This window comes from Scyliorhinus torazame, chromosome 4 (genome assembly GCF_047496885.1).
Source record: "Scyliorhinus torazame isolate Kashiwa2021f chromosome 4, sScyTor2.1, whole genome shotgun sequence".
Lineage (NCBI taxonomy): Eukaryota > Metazoa > Chordata > Chondrichthyes > Carcharhiniformes > Scyliorhinidae > Scyliorhinus > Scyliorhinus torazame.
Genome location: NC_092710.1, coordinates 208568540 through 208587552, shown reverse-complemented (window position 1 = coordinate 208587552; position 19013 = coordinate 208568540). Strand labels below are relative to the sequence as shown.

General features: G+C 43.7%; 1 protein-coding gene across 4 annotated transcripts in view; it reads left to right on the top strand.

Annotated features, from left to right (window-relative positions):
- l3mbtl3 (L3MBTL histone methyl-lysine binding protein 3) overlaps positions 1-19013 on the top strand; it is a 230920-nt gene that overhangs the window by 145819 nt on the left and 66088 nt on the right. For all 4 annotated transcript variants that reach the window (XM_072499212.1, XM_072499215.1, XM_072499214.1 and 1 more), the window contains one exon: positions 10279-10446. In XM_072499212.1, the coding sequence (XP_072355313.1) occupies positions 10279-10446 (168 nt within the window). The remainder of the gene's footprint in view (positions 1-10278; positions 10447-19013) is intronic.

Below are 19013 nucleotides of genomic sequence, written 5' to 3'. Positions count from 1 at the left end.
CCTCTCTTTAGCCATTTCCTTTTGGATTTCCGCAGCAGCAACCCAGTTGCCCCCCCCCCCCCCCCCGCTAGATCCCTATCTAGCTTGATTGCTCCCCCCATATCACTTCCGTAAGTCAGCTGACTTCAACTGACCCCGGCTACTCCTGCTCGCTCCTCGACCCCCCCTGTGTGAGGGAACTCCCATCCGCCTTGCGCCTGTTTTCCCGCCTTATTCTTTCTGGCACGGGAACATCCCTTTACCTGACCCGCCTCTTATGGCGCAGCTCCCTTTCCCCTCCCCCTCTCCTTCCCCATTCTCCGACTATGTCCCGCCTCTCCCCCCTCACCGACGCCCACATTTCCCCAGTGTCCCCCCCCCCTTCCCTGTTTACTTCTCGATTAGCTTTCACCATCCCATTAACAAAAATAATAATAACAACAATAACAGTTCCCTGCAGCATCGGTCCCTCAGTTCCGGTCCAGTTTCTCTTCATTGATGAAGGACCATGCTTCCTCCGCCGTCTCGAAATAATAGTGTCTCTCCTGATGCGTGACCCATAGTCTTGCCGGCTGCAGCATCCCAAACTTCACCTTCCTTTTGTGCAAAACCTCTTTGGCTCGGTTGAAGCTCGCCCTCCTTCTCGCCACCTCCGCACTCCAATCCTGGTAGATCCTTCCCACAGCATTCTCCCATCTGCTACTCCGCACCTTTTTAGCCCATCTCAGGACCTCTTCTCTGTCCTTAAGGCGGTAGAATCGCACGATTATCGCCCTCGGTGGTTCTCCCGCTTTTGGTCTTCTCGCCGGGATCCGATTTGCCCACTCCACCTCCATGGGGCCCGCAGGGGCCTCAGCACCCATCAGTGAGCTCAGCATCTTACTTGCGTACTCTCCACAGTCCACTCCTTCCACACCCTCCGGGAGACCTAGTATCCTAAGGTTCTTCCTTCGCGCTCCATTTTCAAGGGCCTCAATCCTGTCAGCACACTTTTTATGAAGTGCCTCGTGCGTCTGAGTATTGACCGCCAGGCCCAGGACCTCGTCCTCAATACCTGACACCTTCTGCTCCACCACGCGAAGTTCAGTCTCCTGGGTCTTCAAAGTCTCCTTAAGCCCCTCAATTGCCTGTAACAACGGGGTCATTACCTCCTTCTTCAGCAGGTCCACGCACCGTCTCACAACCTCGTCCTGCTCAGGCCCCCATGTCACCTGCGATCCCTCCGCCGCCATTTTGTTCCACTCCCTCTGACCTTCTGATTGCAGATTCTTCGGGCTGCAGCCGCCGCCGCCGGTTTTTCCCTCCGTCGTTCGGGGGGGACTCCCTTCCCTCGCGCCTCGCACCGGGCTTTTCAGCCGGCAAAGTCCCCGTTGGGGCTCTTAAAAGAGCCCAAAGTTCCGTCGGAGCTGGAGCCGCCGAAACGTGCGGCTAGCTCATCCCTGCCGCAACCGGAAGTCCGGGGATGAAAGGTTTACTGACCCAATTTTGAATCTGTTATTAGCCTGTTGGTGCTGATTTTGCCAGCTTAAATTCAGAAATCTCATCGACATCCATCAGCTTTTCGCTTGTGCTCAAGAGAAAACTGCTCCCAATGTGTTTATCTGTCCTGCTTTTGAGATCCCCAGTTGTGATCTCTTGTCTCTCCCTGCTGCAATCTCTCATTCCTTGTCAGTGTGCTAACATATTGCTCGCTCAATAAATGTTTGTGTTTCTAATGTTCGTTAATGTTTAAAACTCTGGTAATCTTGTTTATTTTTTAAATTCCATTTATGGTTATTGGCAATAATTGTCTTCCTAAATCGAATCCAGCAGCATTTATTTGAAAAGTACATATCTTACTCATAGAGGCAAAGAAGATTGGATTTAGTTCTGGTAGTCTATGAAGTATTGAAAAATTGCTATTAATATTCAGCAAATATATTCTTAGTGATTGAAAAGAAACATATACTGTCGATTAGAATGCCTGATTTGTTAACCTTGTACATCTTCAAGTGGCAAATCTGCTTAAGAAGAAAATTCAAATGAACATTTTAGATCTCGATGCACTTTGGAAATACTTGATTAAATTAATGAAACCAGACACTGAATATTGTCTAATGAATTAAAATTGCCTATGCTTACCAGGGTACATAGTTTGCTTATTTGTACAAGCCTGTGCTTGTTCCTGAAACTATTGTAGCAACATGAAAGAACCTAGGGAATGAATTTTTGCAGAAAAAAACAAGTAGACATGAGCTTTTTAGCTTTGCTGTAAAAATATAAAGAAGTAGCAATTACTTAGTCACATTCTGCAATTTAAAGTGGTAATGGACAACAGACTAAGTAGAGGAGACTTCCGGTGGCAGCCACGGAGTGAGTGGTTGCACATTTGGTGGCTCCTGTTCCTGGTGGTTTTATCCGGACCTTTTCCCTGGTTAATGGTTGGATGTGAGGAGACAAAAACATGCAGTAGAGTGAGTAGAAGAGATTGACCCGCTGGAGCTGAGGGCCAGAAGTGGTCGCAAAAGAGGGGATCAGAATGCAAAAGTTGATGTGGTATCGGCAATGCCAGTGGAGATGGCGGATGGTGGAGAAACTGCTGGGAGAGGGAGCATTCACATGACCTCCTGGAAGTGGATCAAGCGCATATGAGGAAACTACAGGGGAACGAGCCGCCGAGGTTAGCACTGTTGATTCACGGTGCCAGGGACCAGGGTTTGATTCCTGGGCGGAGTCTGCACGTTCTCCCTGTGTCTGCCTGGGTTTCCACCGGGTGCTCCGGTTTCCTCCCACAAGTTAGGTAATTTGGACATTCTGAATTCTCCCTCTGTGTACCCAAACAGACGCCGGAATGTGGCGACTTGGGGATTTTCACAGTAATTTCACTGCACTGTTAATGTAAGCCTACTTGTGACAATAATAAAGATGATTATTAAACACCCTTATTAAACAGCCAGACTCCCCAAACTAACCACCCCTCCCTACAGTGTTCCCCACCTCCACACTGTACTCCTCCCTCCCCCAGGGGCCCGACCCAGTTGGACCGCACGCTTGCCTCCCCACCAGAGACCTGATCCAGCCTTAAACCCCGGAGACTCCCTCCACACTGCAATGTCCAACATTTCCCCCCCCCCCCTCACCCTCACCCTCATCACAGTGTCCAACCCCCCATTCATGCCCACTCCAAAACCCGCCCCCCGGTGTCCAATGCGCTCAATGTTAGACCCACCTACATCCCAACCCAATGTCCAAGACCCCACTCGCCCGCACCCTGGTGTCCGACACCCTACCCTCACTCCATGTACCCCCCAGTGTCTAACACTGATCCCCCACCTTCACTGCAACCTGCCCAAATCATAGCACTTACCTTCGATATTTCCCTGGCCTGTCATTTTAAATTGTCCTTTAACTATATCTGCTTTACAGCTGCTGGTGCAGTCCTTCACTCCACTCCAACTCTCTTAAACTTCAGTGCAAGACTTCAGAGACAACTGTGCTGCCTTATTCTTGTCGAGCCTGAGTCAGCAGGTTCGAGTGAGCCAGGTGCAGACTCATCCCTGGAGCATCTCGACAACAAGGACTCCAACACCAGACTCCTATTTATTGACTACAGCTCCGCCTTCAACACCATAATCCCAGCCAAGCTCATATCAAAGCTCCAAAACCTAGGACTTGGCTCTCACTCTGCAACTGAATCCTCGACTTTCTGACCCACAAACCACAATCTGTAGGAATAAACAACACAATTGTACTCCATACCGGAGCCCCGCAAGGCTGAGTACTTAGACACCTACTATATTCCCTGTACACACACGGCTGCGTGGCAAAATTTGGTTCCAACTCCATCTACTAGTTTGTTGACGATATGACCATAGTGGGCCGGATCTCGAATAATGACGAGTCAGAATACAGGAGGGAGATAGTTAGTGGAGCTGTGCAGCGACAACAATCTATCCCTCAATGCCAGCAAAACTAAAGAGCTAGTCATTGACTTCATGATGCAAAGTACTGTACACACCTCCGTCAGCATCAGCGGGGCCGAGGTGGAGATGGTTAGCAGTGTCAAATTCCTAGGAGTACACATCTCCAAAAATCTGTCCTGGTCCACCCACGTCGACGCTACCACCAAGAAAGCACAACAACGTCTATACTTCCTCAGGAAGCTAATGAAATTCGGCATGTCCACATTAACTCTTCCCAAATTTTACAGATGGACCATAGAAAGCATCCTATCTGGCTCCATCACAGCCTGGTATGGCAACTGCTCGGCCCAAGACCGCAAGAAACTTCAGAGAGTCATGAACACCGCCTAATCCATCACACGAACCTGCCTCCCACCCATTGACTCCATCTACACCTCCCGCTGCCTGGGGAAAGCGGGCAGCATAATCAAAGACCCCTCCCACCCGGCTTACTCACTCTTCCAACTTCTTCCATCGGGCAGGAGATACAGAAGTCTGAGAACACGCACAATCAGATTCAAAAACAGCTTCTTCCGCTGTTACCAGACTCCTAAACGACCCTCTTACAGACTGACCTGATTAATACTACACCCCTGTATGCTTCACCCAATACCGGTGTTATCTAGTTACATTGTGTACCTTGTGTTGCCTTATTTTGTATTTTCTTTATTTCCTTTTCTTTTCGTGTACGTAATGATCCGTTGAGCTGCTCGCAGAAAAATACTTTTCACTGTACCTTGGTACATGTGACAATAAACCAATCCAATCTAATCCAATTCACCTGTTGCTGAATCGTGCCCCTCATCTGAAAAAGTGCAACAGAAACTACAGGCAACATTAAATCCATTTTTAACAAAAACCTTACAAGTATGTATGTTTACTTTTTTTGCCAGCTTTGGAAAGAAAAATATTGGAAAGTTAATATTAAACAGTAATAATCTTGATTATACTACTTGGCACCATAAGCATTTTTAATATATACATTTTAGCAGGGGGCGCACGGTAGCACAGTGGTTATCACAGTTGCTTCACAGCTCCAGGGTCCCAAGTTCGATTCCCGGCTTGAGTCACTGTCTGTGCGGAGTTTGCACTTTCTCCCCGTGTCTGCGTGGGTTTCCTCCGGCTGCTCCGATTTCCTCCCACAATCCAAAGATGTGCAGGTTAGGTGGATTGGCCATGCTAAATTGCCCTTTGTGTCCAAAAAAGTTGGGTGGGGTTACTGGGATAGGGTGGAGGTGTGGACTTAGGTAGGGTGCTCTTTCCAGGGTCCAGACCCGATGGGCCGAATGGCCTCCTCCTGCACTGTAAGTTCTTTTGAGTTTGATCCGAAATGTAAGTTTAAAAATAGATCCTGTATATTGCTTTGTGTATGACTTTTGAAGTGTTGTCTTGTTCGATGTTTAAACTCTGACTGGTGGACAGATTTGATCTTGCAAGAATTCTGTTTCCATAAAAAAGTGTTATTGGAAGACTGAACTTTCAGTATTGTTTGTCCAGTAATCAGCATTCCTCACTTGTTTTGGGGGGGAAATGTCTATAAAGGGGTGGGGTGGGAGGAAAGAGGAGGGATGTCGGTGGAGTGCTTTTCATGCAATTATCAGGATGTGCCCATCTGGATTTTCACCACTGATAGAAACATCCAGAAGGCACCCATTCGCCCCCTGTTATGTCTTCTGATTCCCAGAATTCGAAATAATCAAACTTGCAATGCAAATGCTCGAATTGCAGGCTATTTTGTTCAGCTCTCCATATGGCTGGTGGGCTGATGGACTGATACGTTGTTACCCTACACAGGACCCTATCTACCCTAGTGGAACAGGGTAATGTGGCATCTTAAGGTAAATATTCTCACAACTATTAGCTCCCAACTCATTACAAATAATATAATGGGCCCACTGCATCTGTGCGAATGATCATGGGGTCAGAGAAGTCTTGAGTTTTACCGGTTGAAGCCTAGGGCATGATGAAGAATGCCTGCCAGTCCCTTATTGCCAGAAAACTAATGACAAATTGGTGGTTATGGGGAGAGGAGTAAATGAATATTATTATTTCTACCCTGTCTGCGCATGCTTGGAATTAAGCGAGAAACATTTATTTATTTAAAAACTGACGAGTTTTGGCAGGTGGAATGTTAAAATGATGATCTGAATCCCAACCTCAAGCTGCCCAATTCTTTTATTTTAATATAGTTGGTACAGGAAACAGGCAATCAGCCTGGGTAGGCAATTTAAATATTATAATAAGGCTGTGTGCCTCATATTTAACCACCATTTTCAATTTAGCCCTGGAAAGCTGAGTTTTCCAGGCCTAGGGAAAGCCCGTCAGCTAAAGTAATGTGAGGACTGTTGGATCCAGGAATTAAGTACCTTTCCGCATACCTTCTGGATTGTAATATAGCTGCTTTACATATCCCCTGTGATTGGACACCTCCTCAATCCTCGGGGTCTCCTTAATTTATCAGATACTGACAATATATTTTTTTTAAACTAGCACAATGAAACTAAACAAAAAATGCTAGCAATGAACAGATATATTCGATAAAAGAAAATTGAAACGTGAATTTACAATGACAAAATATTAAATGCTAAGGAAAACTCCGCAAACAGCAAAGCGATGAATGATCAGGCAATTTAGGGAGTTTGGAAGAAAAAAAAGTGGGGTAGAATTGGATTGTTGGTGAAGAATTCTATCACAATGCTGGTAAGGATGAACTAGATGATTACATTAAGACAGAATATATCCATCAGCATAAGAAATAGGAAAGGAGTTGCATGATTCTCAGCGCATGTGCAAACCACCGAACAGTGGAACATATTGCTGAAGATCTGCAGTTAAGAGCAGTTGTCATAGATTATAGAATTTACAGTGCAGAAGGAGGCCATTCAGCACATCGAGTCTGCACCGGCCCTTGGAAAGAGCACCCCATTTAAGTCCACAAGTCCAGCCTATCCCAGTAACCCCACCTAACCTTTTTGGACACTAAGGGCAATTTAGCATGGCCAATCCACCTAACCTGCACATCTTTGGACTGGGAGGAAACCGGAGCACCCGGAGGAAACCAACCCACGGGGAGAACGTGCGGATGCTGCACAGACAGTGACCCAAACCAGGAATCAAATGTGGGACCCTGGAGCTGTGAAGCACTGTGCTAACCACTGTGCTACCATGCTGTCAAGGGTAACAGGTTTGTGATATTAAAGAAGGAGATCCAGAACACCAAAATGTTGCAAGTAGGAGAGTAAAATAACAATGAGATTTAAAAAAATAATCACTTGCTCAATTAAATGAATGCCTAGCATTCAGACTTCACCTACAGTTGCTGTGCTAATTGTGTATGTGCAAAATAACCCTTGTGTTACACAGTAACAAAAGGCCAGGTTTTGAACACCAAAATTTAATTAATCGAAGAAAAAATATTAGATTCAGCTGTCGCTGACTAGTTTCCTTTCCAGTCATTCAGACAGCTGGAAATGATTAGCAGTATATGTTGACATGTTGACATATGGGTGATGGGTCTAACATAGAGGGGAAATATACCGTAAATGTCAAAACTCTTAGGAATATAGAAAGTCAGAGAGATCTGGGCATGCAGATCCACAGATCTTTGAAAGTGGCAACACAAGTGGACAAGGTAGTCAGGAAAGCGTAAGGAATGCTTGCCATTATTGGATGGGGCATCAAGTATAAAAACTGGCAAGTCATGCTACGGTTGTATAGAACCTTGGTAAGGCCGCACTTGGAATGTTGCGCACAATTCACACTACCAGAAGGATGTGGAGGCTTTGGAGAGGGTGCAGAGGAGGTTTACCAGGACGCTGCCAGGTCTGGAGGGTGTTGGCTATGTGGACAGACTGAATCGACTCGGACTGTTTTTATTAGAACGATGGAGGTTGAGGGGTGACCTGATAGAGGTCTACAAGATTGAATGGTATGGATAGAGTGGATGGGCAGGCACTCTTTCCCAGGGTGGAGGGGTCAGTCACCAGGGGGCATAGGTTTAAGGTCTATGGGGCAAAGTTTAGAGGAGATGTGCAAGGCAGTATTTTTACGCAGAAGGTGGTGAGTGCCTGTATGCGCTGCCAGGGTAGGTTGTGGAAGCAGATACATTAACAGGGTTCAAAAGGCATCTCAACAAATATATGAATAGCATGTGTATAGAGGGATACCCCATTAGGAAGTGCTGAGGGTTTTGGCCAAGCGCAGTATCATGACCGATTAAGGCTTGGAGGGCCAAAGGGCCTGTTCCTGTGCTGTATTGTTCTTTGATGTCTGCTACAGTGGAGTTTGAAATGATTATGCACGTGCCATCCTCTTTAAGTGAGTGAAATTTGAGAGTACAGTCTCTAGTTGGAGGGACTCTGGATGGGAGCGAAAAATTGGTGGTTGCAGATTGGCCACTGGTTCACAGAAACAACTTAAATATTTCTAAAAGTTAGTTTTAAAAATCTGTGATACAGAAAGAAAACAGATGGCACTCTAGATCCTGTGATTCTGCTGGGTGAGAGGCTTTGATTAAAAATTAACTTTGAAAAGTTCATATCTAAATTACATCCTCCTGATTATATTCACTCTGTGGGGAGTTCCAGAAGTGTTCCAGGCAATTAAATGATCTCTCAAGTTAGTCAGCTATAACATTAGACTCAGCAAAACTCATCTAGTTGTAATTCTGAGAGCAATAAATTCCAAGATCACTATACATTTAAAATCTGGAGCTAATTTGCCCATTCCTGAGGACAGTATTTGTATATTTGAATTTTGCAAAATAATTTAAAATTATTTTGGAATTGATTCCTTAACCCAGCTGTTTCTCTACTTTCTGCCCTGCTCCTAACTGCTTTGCCATTTCTCTCAATGCAGCAGGCAATGCCTGGAAAAGCATAAGAAATATTGTTGAACTATAATGTTTAAGCAATTGTGTAACCTAGCTTGTCTATTTGGAGTGCCTAAGTTGCCCTGGTTGCATGCTTTTGATCTTTTGTTTATTTTTGGGATATAGATGATGCCAGCAGGGCCAGTATTTATTATTTATTGTTTCTTGTGCAAAGATTGTGATGAGCTGCCTACTTGGACTGCTGCAGTGTTAATTTGAGTTTGAACTTTCAGGGGAACAAAAACTAAGTTTCAAAAGAGATCAGCGATATTGTGAAAGGTTCAATCAGCGGTATTATCAAAGTGTCTCTGCAATGTTGGCAACATGTTTTGGTGTATTCAGAATCTTTTCTTGTTGAGAAAAATATTAAAACCCTAAAGTAAATGCTTTTTTTTTAATAATCGCTTATTGTCACAAGTAGGCTTCAATGAAGTTACTGTGGAAAGTCCCTAGTCGCCACATTCCGGCGCCTGTTCGGGGAGGCTGGTACGGGAATTGAACCCGCGCTGCTAGCATTGTTCTGCATTACAAGTCAGCTGTTTAGCCCACTGTGCTAACCTAATTATAGAAATAAATAGAAAATTCAGCCAAAATAAGCATTTGGAGCTGATATTGCCCATTAAAATCAGGAGCTGAATTTTTCGGGTGCTCGCTCTCAGCGGGCCAGGAAGTGGGTACAAAATCTGCTTCTGACCCAGTTCGGCCACCGAACGTAATTTTGTGCAGCCTGATCAATGAAAGGACAGCCAGCATGAAACGCGTACCAGGAAAGACTCCGAGCTGCCGGTGAGGGGAGGTAGAGGGCGGGTGCTGATAAAAGAGAAGATACGGGCTGGTACTTCTAATGTGTTCGCTCAGAGGACAGCAGTTGCAGAGCTGTCTTGGGGAGCTGCAAACCTGAGAAAAATAAATTGTGATGGATAAACAATGCAAAGTATGACTAGACAACACATTCAAAGACAAAACTCAGTCCCCAGACACCTAATTTCATTTTACTCCAGCCGACACATCATCCTGTCCTGAATTGAGATTGCAGCTAAAACGTAAAGGCCACCTGGCCAATCGACCTACATGCCAACTAAAAGCAGAAGGGCCTGGTAAAATCATGCTAGTTGGCCCCTTAATGGGCTAAATTGTCTATTTGGCGGGAGGCAAGATTCTGACTCTTGCGCACACCTGCCGACCAAAATATTGCGCAAATGTGCAATAATGCCGGAACGCTCGTCAGAAATGTGTGATTCTGCCTGTTTCCAGGTCGGGCACACTCTTTTGTCCTGTCTGCTTAGACTTGATTTGAAATCAAGCCACAAAGGTGAAAAACAATGTTCTTACTCACTGTGCCACTGATTCCATTGAAATGGATCCTTGTGGAGATTACGTTGCATGCAGAATATAATTTTAAGATTTTTACAAAAGGGACTCTGTTAACAGAGAAATGGAATTTGCTGTTCATTCATCCAGCTGTAAGAAATGTTCTTTCTTCTGCAGCGCATTAGGTTGTCCATACTCTCAAATCAACCTGAACAGAGAAAATGTGCTACAGGATCGTGTGAGTGCAGAGGTTCCAGTCTCTACTCCAGGTGTGCTGAAGAACAAGAGAGTGGAGATAGATGGAGTAGAAATAACCCCCAGTTTGTCGAACATCACTTCTCATGGGTCTGATATTTTACTTTGATGTTCTTTTGCAGTTGAATGTGACATTTCATTTCTCTTTATTATTATCTTGATTGAATTCTGTTTCTCGGATGAATACCAAATATGCTGGTGTTTGAAGCCTTTGACACAGTGTTACCGTAAGGATAACACATCATGAGATTGATGACATTTTGCCTTCAGCCAGTTTTTACCCGTTTTGTACTTTTCATGTTCTGCAGATTTATGTGCAATTATCCTTTAATTCTACTGTTTTCTTCTCCCAACTTCTCTTTATTTTTGTTTCTCATTTTCTAACTGCTTTCATTCATTAGTTTTTCTTTTCTTTTTGGTAAAATTGTTGAAACTGTTCTATTTCACTATTAATCAACTTAAATAGTATGATTATTTTTACAAAAATGTAAACATTCTACAAATATTACCTTAAGAGTTTTTCTTTCCCTTAACCCTGGAAGTTTTCTATTCCAGAGTACATGGACACAAGGGAAGAGAGGGTTGGTTGGAAGGGTAGAGCCATGATGTTCTTGGTATCTTGGAGGGTGGGGCAGGCTTTTCCTGCACATCATTTTCACCTGCTTATAAGTTCATACATATCCATCTATAGTACCTCACTCCAAGAACCTCCAATCGAGATTCTTCCATGTCCTCGTTCTCTTCTTCATAGAAATGACCCCATTGGAAGATCTATGCTCCTGTGCAAAACAGTAATTTCAGTTGAATGGATTAAAATTATTAGTAAACTTATTAACTAGGCAGATCAAATAGAATGGACAAGATAAAGCCAAACTTCAGTAGCTGCAAATGAAATGGTTTCAATGTGCAGAGACTGTTTTCTGTGGCACCTGCCACCACTTGTAACGTGACAGTAATTTCCTTTTTTCGAAGAAATATGTCAGATGTCCTGTCAATTGTATCTGCATGTAATGCATCAGGTTTAATGCCTGCTGATTTGTTTTTTGAATGGCTCTTATAAAACTCCCTCTCACTGTCGCCATCAAACATTGCCAGGATGGATACAGCACGGAGTTAGATGGAGAGTAAAATGTCGTCTTCAGTGGTGGTAGTAACCTCTAAGAAGCTATTTTATACTGTGCTGTGCCTTCAACTTGGTGGTAGTTCAGAGGAAAATCCAACCGCACAACCTTTTTTTTAACCAATTGTTCATAACTCTCATGTTCTGTTCCCTGTTCCTGGGGGGTTCTGCTTTCAATTAGTGGGACACAAAGCTCAACTCGGTGGTTTAGAGAATAAGCAGCCTTTTCTCCTATTGAAGAAATCATTTGATAGTGCACACCATAGGTTGGATGGATATGCAGATTTAGTTAATCATATCAGATAAAGATTTCTCGTTTGGTTGGGAGGAATCCTATGTAATGACCCAGTAAACCCTAGAAATACAAGTCTCTTTGACTGAACAATTAATAGTCAAGCCTGTAGTTTAAAATGGGTGTACATCTAGATATGCATCTATGCGAACTGCAATGGAATCAGAGTAGTGATTTTGGCTGACATGGAATGGAAGGCAAAATAAATGTGATTGGACCCTAGACCTCAATCAAGGAAGAAATGGATGGATACTTAGATCTCATGCCCAAAGGAACATGGTTCATGAAGCTGACTCCTGCTACTTTATAAAATATGGAGTCAGATTTTCTAATCACTACTTGTCAATCCCTACCTGTCTCGGTGGCTGAAGTCCCTTTTAGATTTTCAAGACTAAGAATATCTAGAATCAAAATCTTGTTACACTAAAACTAACCCGATTCAGGGCCTGTGTTAACAAAGCCTCATTAAAAGCTTACTAAAAGTGAGTTCTCCCAGTGAGACAGAGAAGACAGCCAGAGTGAGACAGCAAAGAGTGAGTTTGGGAATTTGAATCGAGGTGGGAATTGAATTGAATTAAATTGAATCAGTAAGGCAGCTCCTTTTAAATTTCAGGAGTTTAAATTAATTTATATTAAGCTAGTATTGTGCAGTGTAGGTTAACAAGGGCTGTCCCACCCACTCACATAACTGGTTGGCAGTTAAGTGTCAGTCACTTTAATCTACTTTGATCTGAAAGCAGGTGGGGGAGGGGAGTCAATTCAGGACAGTTTAAAAAGAGCAACTTGTAACTCACTCCCAGTGAGTTCTCCCAGTGAGACAGAGAAGACACAGCCAGGAGTGAGACACAGCTAAGAGTGAGTTTGGGAATTTGAATCGAGGTGGGAATTCAAAGCTGGGTGGGGAGGAAGTGTTTTTTATCCCTGGTAAGTGACTGGTAAGTAGTGTTTCTGTTTTTCTGTTTCTTTTCATTGGTATATATATATATATATTTTTTTTCTTCATTGTTTATTTATTTAGTTAAATTTTTTTAGGGGAAATTGAAATTGTTCAAGTTAACCGAAGGTTTAAGACATGGCAGGAGATCTCAGACCCGTGTCATGCTCCTCGTGTGCGATGTGGGAGCTCAGGGACACGTCCACTGTCCCTGGCTCCTTCACGTGCAAGAGGTGTGTCCAGTTGCAGCTCCTGTTAGACCGCTTGACGGCTCTGGAGCTGCGGATGGACTCACTTTGGAGCGTCCGCGATGCTGAGGACGTTGTGGATAGCACGTTTAGCGAGTTGGTCACACCGCAGGTGAAAGGTACTGAGGGAGATAGTAAATGGGTGACCAAAAAACAGAGCAAGAGTAGGAAGGCAGTGCAGGTGTCCTCTGCAGTCATCTCCCTGCAAAACAGATATACCGCTTTGGATACTGTTGAGGGAGCTGGATCACCAGGGGAAGGCGGCAGCAGCCAGGTTCATGGCACCGTGGCTGGCTCTGCTGCGCAGCTGGGCAGGAAGAAGAATGGCAGGGCTATAGTGATAGGGGACTCAATTGTAAGGGGAATAGACAGGCGGTTCTGCGGACGAAATCGAGACTCCAGGATGGTATGTTGCCTCCCTGGTGCAAGGGCCAAGGATGTCTCGGAGCGGCTGCAGGACATTCTGGGGGGGGGGGGAGGGTGAACAGCCAGCTGTCGTGGTGCACGTAGGCACCAACGACATAGGTAAAAAACGGGACGAGGTCCTACAAGCTGAATTTAGGGAGCTAGGAGTTAAACTAAAAAGTAGGACCTCAAAGGTAGTAATCTCAGGATTGCTACCAGTGCCACGAGCTAGTCAGAGTAGGAATGTCAGGATAGAGAGGATGAATACGTGGCTCGAGAGATGGTGCAAGAGGGAGGGATTCAAATTCCTGGGACATTGGAACCGATTCTGGGGAGGTGGGACCATACAAACCGGACGGTCTGCACCTGGGCAGGACTAGAACCGATGTCCTAGGTGGGGTGTTTGCTAGAGCTGTTGGGGAGAGTTTAAACTAATGTGGCAGGGGGATGGGAACCGATGCAGGAAGTTGGAAGGTAGTAAAACAGGGACAGAAATAAAAGGCAGTAAGGGGGAAAGTGTAAGGCAGAGAAGCCATAGTCAAAAATCAAAAAGGGCGACAGTACAAGGTACAGTGACTGAGGGGAGCTCAGTGAATAGGACCAGGAATACTAAAAGAAATAAAACGGGAAGTGAAAACATTAATGGTAAGCGATGCGGCAGGTTGTTACAGGAAGATGTGGGTTCGACGACAAGGAAAATTAGGAGAAAGGTTAAGAGGAAATATAACTGAGGAGAGGTTACTGATCAAGGTGTTAAGATTAAGAACAGAGGTAAAAAAGCCAACATAAGTGTACTTTACCTGATGCTCGGAGTATTCGGAATAAGGTAAATGAGTTGATGGCGCAAATCATCGTGAATGACTATGATTTAGTGGCCATTACTGAAACATGGTTAAAGGATGGTCACGACTGGGAGTTAAATATCCGAGGGTATCAAACTTTTCGGAAGGACAGAGTGGATGGTAAGGGAGGTGGTGTAGCTCTGTTATTTAAGGATGACATCCGGGCAACAGTAAGGAATGACATCGGTGCTATGGAGGATAAGGTTGAATCCATTTGAGTGGAAATCAGGAATAGTAAGGCGAAAAAGTCACTGCTAAGAGTAATCTATAGGCCACCAAATAGTAACATTATGGTGGGGCAGGCTATAAACAAAGAAATAACAGATGCATGTAGAAATGGTACAGCAGTTATCATGGGGGATTTTAATCTACATGTTGATTGGTTTAACCAGGTCGGTCAAGGCAGCCTTGAGGAGGAGTTTCTAGAATGTATCCGCGATAGTTTCCTAGAACAGTATGTAATGGAACCTACGAGGGAACAAGCGGTCCTAGATCTGGTCCTGTGTAATGAGACAGGATTGATTCAGGATCTCATAGTTAGGGATCCTCTCGGAAGGAGCGATCACAATATGGTGGAATTTAAAATACAGATGGAGGGTGAGAAGGTAAAATCAAGCACTAGTGTTTTGTGCTTAAACAAAGGAGATTACAATGGGATGAGAGAAGAACTAGCTAAGGTAGACTGGGAGCAAAGACTTTATGGTGAAACAGTTGAGGAACAGTGGAGAACCTTCCAAGTGATTTTTCACAGTGCCCAGCAAAGGTTTACACCAACAAAAAGGAAGGACGGTAAAAAGAGGGAAAATCGACCGTGGATATCTAAGGAAATAAGGGAGAGTATCAAATTGAAGGAAAAAACATACAAAGTAGCAAAGATCAGTGGGAGACTAGAGGACTGGGAAATCTTTAGGGGGCAACAGAAAGCTACTAAAAAAGCTATAAAGAAGAGTAAGATCGATTATGAGAGTAAACTTGTTCAGAATAAAAAAACAGATAGTAAAAGTTTCTACAAATACATAAAACAAAAAAGAGTGGCTAAGGTAATTATTGGTCCTTTAGAGGATGAGAAGGGAGATTTAATAATGGGAGATGAGGAAATGGCTGAGGAACTGAACAGGTTTTTTGGGTCGGTCTTCACAGTGGAAGACACAAATAACATGCCAGTGACTGATGGAAATGAGGCTATGACAGGTGAGGACCTTGAGAGGATTGATATCACCAAGGAGGTAGTGATGGGCAAGCTAATGGGGCTAAAGGTAGACAAGTCTCCTGGCCCTGATGGAATGCATCCCAGAGTGCTAAAAGAGATGGCTAGGGAAATTGCAAATGCACTAGTGATAATTTACCAAAATTCACTAGACTCTGGGGTGGTCCCGGCGGATTGGAAATTAGCAAACGTGACACCACTGTTTAAAAAAGGAGGTAGGCAGAAAGTGGGTAATTATAGGCCAGTGAGCTTAACTTCGGTAGTAGGGAAGATGCTGGAATCTATCATCAAGGAAGAAATAGCGAGGCATCTGGATGGAAATTGTCCCATTGGACAGACGCAGCATGGGTTCATAAAGGGCAGGTCGTGCCTAACTAATTTAGTGGAATTTTTTGAGGACATTAACAGTGCGGTAGATAACGGGGAGCCAATGGATGTGGTATATCTGGATTTCCAGAAAGCCTTTGACAAGGTGCCACACAAAAGGTTGTTGCATAAGATAAAGATGCATGGCATTAAGGGGAAAGTAAGAGCATGGATAGAGGATTGGTTAATTAATAGAAAGCAAAGAGTGGGGATTAATGGGTGTTTCTCTGGTTGGCAATCAGTAGCTAGTGGTGTCCCTCAGGGATCAGTGTTGGGCCCACAACTGTTCACAATTTACATAGATGATTTGGAGTTGGGGACCAAGGGCAATGTGTCCAAGTTGCAGACGACACTAAGATAAGTGGTAAAGCAAAAAGTGCAGAGGATACTGGAAGTCTGCAGAGGGATTTGGACAGGCTAAGTGAATGGGCTAGGGTCTGGCAGATGGAATACAATGTTGACAAATGTGAGGTTATCCATTTTGGTGAGAATAATGGCAAAAGGGATTATTATTTAAATGATAAAATATTAAAACATGCTGCTGTGCAGAGAGACCTGGGTGTGCTCGTGCATGAGTCGCAGAAAGTTGGTTTTCAGGTGCAACAGGTGATTAAGAAGGCAAATGGAATTTTGTCCTTCATTGCTAGAGGGATGGAGTTTAAGACTAGGGAGGTTATGCTGCAATTGTATAAGGTGTTAGTGAGGCCACACCTGGAGTATTGTGTTCAGTTTTGGTCTCCTTACTTGAGAAAGGACGTACTGGCACTGGAGGGTGTGCAGAGGAGATTCACTAGGTTAATCCCAGAGCTGAAGGGGTTGGATTACGAGGAGAGGTTGAGTAGACTGGGACTGTACTTGTTGGAATTTCGAAGGATGAGGGGGGATCTTATAGAAACATATAAAATTATGAAGGGAATCGATAGGATAGATGCGGGCAGGTTGTTTCCACTGGCGGGTGAAAGCAGAACTAGGGGGCATAGCCTCAAAATAAGGGGAAGTAGATTTAGGACTGAGTTTAGGAGGAACTTCTTCACCCAAAGGGTTGTGAATCTATGGAATTCCTTGCCCAGTGAAGCAGTAGAGGCTCCTTCATTAAATGTTTTTAAGATAAAGATAGATAGTTTTTTGAAGAATAAAGGGATTAAGGGTTATGGTGTTCGGGCTGGAAAGTGGAGCTGAGTCCACAAAAGATCAGCCATGATCTCATTGAATGGCGGAGCAGGCTCGAGGGGCCAGATGGCCTACTCCTGCTCCTAGTTCTTATGTTCTTATGTTCTAAACACTACAACACCTTGCAAAACTGGAACCAGAATGAGCAAATACAGTTAAGAATAGTACAGTACAGGGCAGATACTGAACTTGGTTGGAGGTCGTATTGTAATAAAAGCCTGTACTTTCTCAAATGATTTGCCTGACACCCCTGGTTGAAGTTTGGTAAATATTTGTCACTGGCGGACTGCATGAGGTGCTCGGCATGGATCCTGTACCATAAATCCAAGACAATTTTTAAAATTCATTCGTGAGATGTGAGCTTTGCTGGCAAGGCTGCCATTTGTTGCCCATCTTTAATTACCCCTGGGAATGAGCTGCCTTCTTGAACTGCTGCAGTCCATGTGTTGCAGATGCACTCAGTGCTATTAAGGAGTTACAGGATCCTGACCTAGCGATTGTGAAGGAGTTATGATATATTTACAAATTTGAATGGTGTTTGGCTTCGCTGGAAACTTGCAGGTTGTGGTGTTCCTATGTCTATCGCCTTTATCTTTCTAGATGGTGGAAGCCGTGAGTTTGAATGGTGCTGTTGAGGGAGAGGCTTGGTGAGAAGCAGCAAAGCATCCTTTATATAGCAGCATTTTCAGTTATAAAAGAAAGAATATGCATTTTGAGAATTATTACATCTGTTTCTGAAGTCTGATTGACTTATTTCTTGAGTTTATAGGGAAGGTAGTGGTGTAGTGACATTGTCACTGGACTAGTAATCCAGAGAGCAGGGTAATGCTCTGGGGACCAGAGCTTCAATCCCACCATGGCAGATGTTGAAATTTGAATTCAATAAAAATCTGGAATAAAAAGTCTAATGACCATAGTTGATTGTCGTAAAAACCCACCTGATTCACTTGTCCTTTAGTGAAGGAAATCTGCCGTCCTAACTTGGTCTGGCCTCCATCTGACTTCAGACCCATAGCAACGTAGTTGACTCGTAACTGCTCTCTGAAATGGCCTAACGAGCCACTCAGCTCAGTGAAATTAAGAATTTGAGATAAATGTTAGCCCAGCCAGTGACACCCATGAAAGAATAAAATAATTATTTAATGCTCAACGATCTATCAGTAACACACACAATTCATGACATTTTTCTCGGAGAGACATTGTGCTATAAAAGGATGTCAGTGCTTTTGGTTTATATTTAAGATGCTATTTTTTAAACTTGTGACAGTAAAACATTTCTTTCCCTATCTTTAATAATCAAAGTGTTCATTAATACATTTCTTTTGCCATTATCCAGATTCCAATTCTAGTTACTGGCATCTCAGTTAAATTCCACATTATGCACACCAGGATCATGTGATGCGAATGATTTGAAGACTTGACAGCTCATTATCCTTTAGCTACTTAAAATAATCTTATATAGGAGAACAAGTTGCACAGGGGCAAATAGCAATAGAATAGAGTGGTTTAGGATTAGGAAGAATCAGATAGTTCAATGCACATGTGTGATTTAGAATGCTTGGATGTAAATGTATGGAGCACAGTGGTAAAGTCTGGTGAGATACAGACAGAAGTCACCACATGGACTATGACCTTGATCAAAAAAAGGGAATTATGAGAATTTCCTTGGCAACAAGATATTCAGAAAAGAGAGGGAGAGAAAGAAAGGAGATCAGACATTATTAATCAGATTAACTATTGTAACAATGGAGAATAATGTCATAAATGGGCTAAAGGCAAAGTCTGTTTGGTTAAAATTAAAGAACAAAAGAGGAGCCTTTATGCTGCTAGGCGTACACGATAGGCCGCCAAGTTCTGGGAATACAATAGAGGAACACATTTGCAGGCAAATGACAACTGTGCAAGAATACAGAATAATGATAATGGGAGTTTCAGTTATCCTGATATAGACTGGGATAGCATCAGCATCAAAGAAAAAAGAGGATGAATTCCTGAAATGTGTTAAAGAGAATTTTCTCAATGAATGGCCGTGATTCTCCGCTCGCGCGACTAAGTGCCCATGCCGTAGTAAAC